This window comes from Astatotilapia calliptera, chromosome 11 (assembly GCF_900246225.1).
Source record: "Astatotilapia calliptera chromosome 11, fAstCal1.2, whole genome shotgun sequence".
Lineage (NCBI taxonomy): Eukaryota > Metazoa > Chordata > Actinopteri > Cichliformes > Cichlidae > Astatotilapia > Astatotilapia calliptera.
In genome coordinates this window covers 28,847,106-28,856,229 of record NC_039312.1, presented here as the reverse complement: position 1 = coordinate 28,856,229, position 9,124 = coordinate 28,847,106, and the positions used below count along the sequence as shown (strand labels likewise).

Genomic DNA, 9,124 nt, shown 5'->3' with positions numbered 1-9,124 from the left:
TGGTTTGCCAGCCGCACAATAGCAGAGAGAAAAGCTCTCCAGAGGGTCATCACCACTGTCCATAACGTAACTGAATGGCCTCTCCTCTCCCTGGAAGATCTTTACATTTCCTGCTGCCTTAAAAAAAAGCCTTGCAAGTCCAGGGTAGGATGGATTCTAAAAGATCCATCCTACCCTGGACACTCTCTGTTTGAACTGTTGCCCTTAGGCACACGTTTCAGGTTTTCAGGTTTTAAAAATATCTTTCATCCAAAAGATGCTTTTTTTTTGTTAAAAGAATGAACTGTGCTAGTATGCCCATAGAATGTTAAATGTCTCTAATGTGTGGTATACATACATGCATGTACACTGTTTAAGACATTTAAGCCTTTATCAGGCCTTTTCACTTTGCATCCAATTTTGATTTAATGATGATTTTGATGTGTAATGACAATAAAGATATTATTATTATTGTTGTTGTTACTATTTTACCTTTACCTGGATAAATAATGGCCACACTAACTAACTGAACCACTTGGTGGTACAAACTAGTTACATGAACGTACGGCTAGGCCCATATTAAGCTTCAGTTGTTATCTCCTTAACACAGCACATGTTTTGAAGTCATAGCAAGTGTTTCTTCGCATTTTCTTATTTTCTAACATGTTTGTATATGGGAATATAGAAAGAGCATTTAATTTAACTGAGATTTGCTTTTTGTTTTAAATAAATATATATTCATAAGCGTTCTGAGCGTTTAAAAGCCATCACGTTTCACCGCTGTATGGCCCCTCCCATACTCGGAGGGGGCGTTCCCGTTTGTGTCAGCTCTCGGGTCAGTCAGCAGCGGTCTCCGTGTGCAGGCACTGCTGAACGGGGAAAGACGCTACTGCTCGGCCGGGCTGATACCACCCGAGATGTTCCTCCTCGAAAAGCCGAGCTTTTAAAACCGATTTTTTTAAGTCAGCGGTTTGAAGTAAGGGCGGCGAGTCCAGCTCTTGGTGACCGGCTGCGAGAGACAGATGAGTCTGCGGTGTCTCCGCTTGTAGTGAGCTCTGTCTTTGTTTGGCTGTGGTGTCTCTTCTTCAGCTCCGATATGGACCATTTAGAGAAGGAGCACAGGTCCGACGACGAGGCTGATTATGAAGACGAGGAGGTGGACCCCAGAATCCAGGTGATTAACCTTTACTTTTAAAGCATTAAGCGTGTTTTATTAATCGGTTAGGGTTCGTTGTTTTCCAGACAGCAGTATGTCTGTCTCCAAACCGCTGTAGCAGCTAACAGCGAAGTCCTAGCATGATTCAGCCCCTGGATTTTCTTAGTAATTTAATTTTTTTTGTAAATACAAGGTAACACTGTTAGTATTGTCTTCTGTGTTGGTTGTGTGCAGATTGTTGTAGCTCCACTAATACTGGATGAAAGTATTATGTTCAAAAAGCTAGTCCAGTTAATTTACTGGCAAGTCAAAATTTAAATGGTAGAAGCCAGTAATATGAGTAAAAATGTACTTTGGTATTTTAATATCAGGCTTTAAAAGTCATTTAATAAGTTGTTTTCCTAGTCTAGGAAAAAGTAAACCTAAAAAAATGTAATGAATAATGATTAAATAAATGTTTGCTTGGTCAGTCCAAGCTTTCTAAAAAATGCAATTTACCAAAGAACCCAGAGATGTCTGGTAATAACTACATGACACTCCTGTTTGAATCGATGAATAGTAGTATTTGGGTTTATTTGTCGAAGATCATTTCACAGGATAACATGCAAACACCAGCACGAAAAAGTTATTCATGTTGCCTCCTGTAGGGGCTATAGTTAGCATTTTCTTTACAGTGGTTTTTCTTTGGGTCCTGCGAGGAATACAGATTTCTTAATTTGTATCTCCAAATACTCAAATTTCTGGAATCAGAATTTGAATTTGAGGAAGATATTTGATATCAGTGGACCATTGACCGTTTAACATACTGCACTCTTTTCTGCACCTTTTATGAGGGAAAATATATTTAGTGTAATGTACAATTCACAGTTCCAGTGGATTTATTATAATTATTATTATTTTTTAAAGCACATTAACATTTTAAAAGCCATAGTTTACATTGCCTTCTTCCCCATGTTCACATAATTCTTTCCAGATGTTGCTAGTTTTTCTCTCCCATAGTTTTAGGTGTTGTGTTACATTATTATCTCCTCCTCCTTTTTGCTTCATCACTTTGTCCTCATCTCTCTTCCAGGGGGAGCTGGAGAAACTCAACCAGTCCACTGTCGACATCAACAGATGTGAGACGGAGCTTGAGGTCAGTTATTTGGTACACACAGTGTTATGTGCATTGAATGTGTTTGTGTTTTTCCTTTCAGCGTAGTGGAGTTATGTTAGCTTTTGACTGATCAAGCAAATAATCATGCTTATATGACCCCCGTCAGTAATTAATACTTAACATCTACTTCATCTGCTCTTAAAGTCATCGCTCAAAGAGATCAAGTGTTGTTTTGAAGGCTTCAGAATATAGATACAGTTGGACCTTTCCTTTTTGAAGGCCAAATTTCATATAAAGTTCAGATTTTATTCCATGTCAGCAGGTTTCTGCCTACAAACTAACTTGTTACTTTTTTGTGTGAGACACTGACTTGGTGTGTTATATTACAATAAACTCATTTAAGCCTTAAAAACATTTTGCTGACAGCTGTATCCAAATCAATTTACCAAGATCAAGCATGTGAGCTTCAAAGTCTTGGCAAACCACCTCTATATAAAACAGTTTGACTGTTGTGGAGCTATAAGCCCGTGATGACCAAAACAGAAAGAATGTGCTGCAGAGACACGACTCTCACTTGGGCCGTCAAAAACCATTAAACTTGGTGAACTGATCTTTGATCCCATTAAAGCACAGAAGCAGCTGATGGCTTGCATTTATATAGTTCAGCAACATTGTGTGCATTTTTATGGGGCTGAAAGTCCAAATCTGTGTTGCACTGCACAAGTTGACAGTTCTACATGGGGTTAATCGGGGCACTCGGAGGTTAAGCTGAACAGGAGTCCGTGACTTTGCATCTTCTCAGGGTTTCTTTTAAACACAAGGTCTGTATTTTTTTTATTTTTATTTATTTATTTATTTATTTTGCAGCACAGAATATAGGTGCTCAAATAAGACAAGAACATCTTTTGCACATCAATGCAGCCTATGCTGCTCCACTGGTAAATATAAGCAGCAATAATGCAAAACTTAAATTATCCATTCACCCCAGCTGTGCACACTCAGCTTCAGAACTTCCCAAAGAAATCCATCCTTTTGTTTATGTCAGCAGCAGGGACACTGTCTTCTTATTTGAATAAAGGTTTCTGTTATTGCTACACTAAGCAGTGTGGTATCATACTGCTTTTGTTTTGCCTAAAGAGGCTTTTGATTTGAAACGTTGATGCTGCTGATGAGTAAAATAAAGAGGTTGGAGTAGTACCGATCCCAGTGTTGTGAAACAGAAAATGTATCTTCACAGCAGTGACGCAAATGATATTTAATTTAGCAGATAACCACAAGTTGCTGACACACCGCCTTAAGCATGAATGTATTGAAGCTGAAGTGCGTCACAGTGTCAGCATCCGAGCCCTGAGAGAGAGGACAGACACTCTGCACCTCAGTCTGCATCAGCATCAGTAAAAAAAAAAGTTCCTTCCAATAAAAGCTGAAAATAAGTACTTCTTGGACATTTTGAATTCAAGACAATTCTGTTTTATTTAGATGGCTCTAAATCACATTAATAGTCACTTCAGGGTGCTTTATACTGTAAGGTAAAGACCCTACAGTATTAGAGAAAACCCCAACATCAGATGATCTCCTATGAGCAAGCTCTAGGTGACAGTGGTAAGGGAAAACTCCCTTTAATAGGAAGAAACCTTTAACAGAACAAGACTCAGACATGGGCAGCCATATGTCCTGACCAGTTGGTTGTTAGGGGAAAGAAGAGAAAACGGAGAGCATAGGGAGACAGCAAAACACAGCTTATGGGAGAAAGACACAATTTAATGACATGCCTCATGTAAACATCAGGGAACATCAGAGGAGGGAAAAGAGATGAATGGAGAAGAAAAGTTTAGTGTGTCACAGAAAATCCCCCAGCAGTCTGAGCAGCTGGATCAGGGTCACCTGACTTTCTAATCATTATTAGAAAGGAAAGTCTAACTTTAAAAGTAAAAAGGGTTTCTGTCTTCTGAATCCAAACTGGGAGCTGTTTCCACAGAAATGATCTCATGTTGACTAAGTAACACATTAGTTGGAAATGAAACAATGACTGCTGAGGGTTTTGTAAGCCACATCTGACAAAATCTGACACAAGGACAAAAAGAGACTGTTGATTTTTTTTTTTTTTTTTTTTTACCTCAAACTTAAAAGTCAGTACTTTATCCTCTCATGTTCTGGGGGTCAGAGTTAAAACATATATATACCATATGCTGTATCACTCTTTAATATTTCTGGCATAGTTTAATTGCTGACAACTTGATTAACAGAATTTAAAAATAATTCAGATAATCCTGAATTTGTCTTAAGTTAAATTTATTTCTTTAAGGATAAAGAATCACTGATTCTTCTATCTCAGTTAAAAAGCTTTCAGTAAGTTTTTGAATGTTGTTGGTTAGAGAAAACTTTTTCAACTCTTCTGGAAAATCTTTAAAAATGTTAATCCTGTGAAGTAATTAAGTGAAAGGGCAGAGGGGTTATGAAAGTCACGATGATTCATCTTCTGGGGAATGCTTATGTCTGAATAATTTCTTTACAGTTTATTGATGTTCAGGCATTTTAGTTTAAGCCAAAGTGACCCCATCGATTGAGCAACAAGAGTTTTCTCAATACACTATCAATGCACCAGTCGCTGTCAGTTGATGTGGAAGAAGTGGGCAGTGTTGAGTGATTAGAAGATCAGTGGCAGGTGGAGTAGAAGGGCATTTTTAAAAGTGGCGGTGTGGAAGAGAAGACTGGACAAGGAGTAAAAACTAGTTTGACACAACAGCCATGGGCTAAGATTCAAACTACAGGGGAAAAGTGAGGACTGACTGTCAGTAAGCCTGGAAAGCAGAATACAGTCAAAGTCAACTTTAGGTTCGGACATGAGTGAAAGCAAACTGCACTTAGTGTTGGTTTTCTGCTTCCTGTGCAGATCTGACACCTCAGCCTGCTTCAAAATAGACCCTCACAACCTTGGCTTGTGAGTAATCTAACATGAGAGATTGCATCCTTGTCGAACCAGTACACTCAATACACTTTCCTCAATACTGAAAAGCATATTGAGAATTACCTTCTAGGGACCTCTAATACCAGAAAATATAAACTCGTAGGTGTTAAAAGAAATCTAAAGTTGATCATAACTTTTAGTAAATCTTATGTACTGTTATTGACCACATAAAAGTTCAGCGCACAACAAAACAAGAACTGTCGCACCAAAATGATATTTGGTGAGAGCATCTGTCTTTTAGCCACATCCAATTTCCATGGAATTTTCTAAAAAGTGTGGAGTGCTAAACAAGCATTGTGCACTCTGAATGCTGACTAGCTTTTTGTTCTTCAACCTTAAATGTGTATATATATATTAAATTACTTACCACTTTTCTGTTATGCACAGTATATAAGCGAACAATAACATCTTGTTTATTTTCAGTATGTCTACTTTAAATAAACAGTTATTACCCATGCACAATGACACCAGAGCCTGAATTTAACACAAGTGTCATATAAAAGAATTTATCATGGATGTGATTCTGTTTGGTTTGAAAACAAGGAAGTATTTAAAGTTATGAGGATTTGAACAGTTGCTTTGCTGTAGTTTGTTTACTGAATGTTTTTGTTTTTACTTCCTGGATTTTTTTAATTTATTTTTTTTATTTGCTGTTGTGCTTTGAAGGTTTGTCTCTCATGCAAATTAGATGACTGTGATGAAACTATAGAGATAAATGTCTGAGAAGTTCCCCTTGTTTGTATAGTGGACAAACAAGGCTCTCTAACACTAAACAGAAAGGTCACTTCTTTTCAGTTAGAAAAGTGTATCAGACTAGATTTTCATGGACTGTGTTCATCAGACTGGCTTTAGTTTGTTTTTCAGTTTCAAGAAAAATATGTCAGCTCTATCTGGGACATGGTCTGAACATGTTATCCAGATTAAATTATGTTTAATGCTTGATAGTCAGTGTTTGCTTTGCATTTTTCAAATGCCCTTTTTTGTTTGTTGTTCTCTTGAAATTCTTGGGTTTTCAAGGTGCTTTAATGGCTTGGCAGTGAGTTACAAGAGAGGTAACAACAGGGCAAGTTTAATTTCCTTAAACAGCAACTTCATAAACTGTGAGGTTAATAAAGGTCAGGAGTTAAGAGCTACACCATCCTTTAGAAGGATATGACAAATAAAGATGGATAGCAGCATGTGTAATTACTAATGCTGAGGCTTCTACTTTCTCCCCAAAGGAAATTCGCCACAAATTAAATTGCCAGAAATAACAGGAATATGCATAAACATCTATAACATAGACTAATTGCCTTGCTTGAAGGATGATCAATCACTAGAACATGGGGTTGTTCACCAAAGGCCCGTTTTGAACGTTTTTTTTTTTCCTTTTAAAATACAATATTAAAAAACAAACGCACGCATTTTGACGTTTTTAAGATGACTGATTTACTTGACAAGAGGAATATTTAGGTAAGTAGGGGAGTCTTCAAATGGTATACGATTTTATCCTTTTTTGACAGTGAGTAAGCACAAGATTGATTGATTTATTTATTTTTTGCTTCTAAAGAAGCACTAGAGTTGTATTTGTCATTTTTTTTGCAACCTCCTGTTCCTAGTTTGTTTTGACTTAAATTGCTAAAGATTTTTTTTCTTTTCTTTTGATCAGGATGCAAGACAAAAGTTCCGCTCAGTTCTGGTGGAGGCCACAGTGAAGCTGGATGAACTGATGAAGAAGATCGGCAAGGCAATAGAGGAGTCCAAACCTTATTGGGAGGCTCGCAGACTGGCCCGACAGGTCAGTGAGCAATGGAAGATGGAGTAAACATTCAAAACTGTCTTTAAGCACAGTTGGGCAACTCAAACTAATCAGTTGAGTTCAAGTCAAGCCTTAGGTGTGGTTAAAGCAAGCCTTGGGTATCGACTTGGTTCAAAGCCAATTGCAAGGCTATTAGGTTTTAGCAGTGGCCAATAAAACAGGATTGCATCCTGTGATTTCTTCCCTTCCTGGCTTTTACACAGCTAGTCTATACAGACGTACACATATACAGAATGTTTAGTTATGCATGACCTGCTGGTTGCTTTTTCTTTTGGGGGGCATGTCTCTTGCTATACATTTGCTTTGAAAAGCAGGTTCAATCTCAGCAAGTTTCCTATCAGCAACCATTGATGTATAAAATAGAAAGACCTGGTCAGGCCTCAGAAAGTTTTTAATTAGTTTGGATTTGAAATAAGCACCGAGTAAGTCAGAGTGAAAAACATTGTTCCATTGTCTACTGGTGTTCAAGCCTGATTGTGTGCACCAGTATTTATCTTTTTTTTCCCCTATCCTCTCCTACCTTCTTTAATGGTTTCATCTTCACTACTCTTAAAGTGACACCTGGTAATTGCATTCCTTTGTGTAGCTTTCTGGTCTTTGTTTTAATGTGTTTAAAGAGATAAAAAGGGAGGCGAGTGTGACATGCAGACTAATTTCAGACTACATTCTCAGTTCCCCTTTTAGCTGAGCCTCGGTAAAATGTGTGTATGTGTAAATAAAGGGGAAGAAGCCACCTACACATCTTGATAAGAGCCCATACAGCTGTAAGTGCACATTTAGGCAGCAGTGAGACTCAAAAGACTTTATTGTGCAGTTTTATAGGATTCTACTTAAGACACAGGTCTTACTGTCATGCTGTCAGTATTTATCTGTTCACATATCTGTAGATATGTGTTTGAAGGTTAACTTTTCACAGTGTGGTGAAATTTTGGCAATTTTGAAAGAGCTTCTGTAAAGTGACACTGTAGCTGGACTTCCCATTTTTTAGCATTATGACCTTAAACTAGGTTCTCTGAGAGCATTTCTGCTACTATTGTGACAAAGGTCATATGGAAAAGTTTGTAGCAAAAATATCAATTCCTAGAATTTAGTAACATCCAGATGTGCTGCAAAGAGTCAAATATACTGCGGATTAGGTCAATGATGTGAAATATTCCGTAGAAATGGCTTGCAGTTTCTTGTTAACATTAATGCAATCTAGGGTACCAAGGTTCCTCTGTCAGTTACTCATTTCAAACCTTTTTTGCAAGGAAAAACTGCATGTTGCTATTTTTAAAAAAACAAACAAACTGCATGTTGCTATTAAGAATAAATGCACAAACACAAAAGTAAAGTGTGAAATAAATATGTCAGGTATTTGTACAGAAGTGGCACCTCTGGCAGTCTTGCCAATTTTGTTCCTTGGGGGAACTGAGATGAGACTTCCCCCACACGTGATCGTTCTAGTTCCCTTTTACCTGTCCACTCACCTGCTAGCACAGTTTTACTTTGGTCTTCTCTGCTTGTTTACTTTCACTTTTTAACTGTGCATGAGCAAAAGAACGGTTATCAAAAGGCTATATTCACAATGACTGCTTTTCTTGTGTCCCTAGAAAGGTCATGTGTTGAGAGTAGAATTTTAAAAAGCTGAGGCCGGTTAGATGGTTATTCAAGAATGAAAAGTGACAGGGAAGACAATTTGAAATGCAGAAGATCATGAGTGAGGCGAGGTTTGTGCTTTCCTCTAGAGGGAAAAAAATATTTCAATTTTTATCCACTCTTCCTCCTTTATTACGCTGTAAGAGAGACTATCGGAGAAGTTGTGTACAAATACACTCAGCGAGACCACACCACTCTTTCTGCTTGGTCAGCCAGCCGATGATAACTCGATACTGGCCTGACAAAAATAATCGGTTCAAGTTTGTGAGGGGCTTTTAGTTTGGCTCGTGACTTGCTAAAGATGACCCAGTTGTGGTATGCTTGGTGAAAGAAACTGTCCTCTAACTTAAAGAAAGAAAAGTAGCCTTTACTTTGTGAAGCATCTTCCCTTCTGTTCTGAGGAAAACATGTTTCAAAGTGACTGATCTGGACTGCTGTCCTCATTAAGGTAGTGTGTCACCCAAATTTTATTTAGTGGTGGCACAAGGC

At 37.9% G+C, this 9,124-nt stretch overlaps 1 protein-coding gene across 1 annotated transcript in view; it reads left to right on the top strand.

Moving 5' to 3' along the window:
- Positions 1 to 769: 769 nt before the first annotated feature.
- Positions 770 to 9,124, top strand: part of sh3bp5b (SH3-domain binding protein 5b (BTK-associated)) — a 33,187-nt gene continuing 24,832 nt past the window's right edge. Inside the window, exons 1-3 of the mRNA XM_026184497.1 lie at positions 770 to 1,153; positions 2,208 to 2,270; positions 6,848 to 6,976. Of these exons, the coding sequence (XP_026040282.1) occupies positions 1,076 to 1,153; positions 2,208 to 2,270; positions 6,848 to 6,976 (270 nt within the window). The 5' untranslated portion in view covers positions 770 to 1,075. The remainder of the gene's footprint in view (positions 1,154 to 2,207; positions 2,271 to 6,847; positions 6,977 to 9,124) is intronic.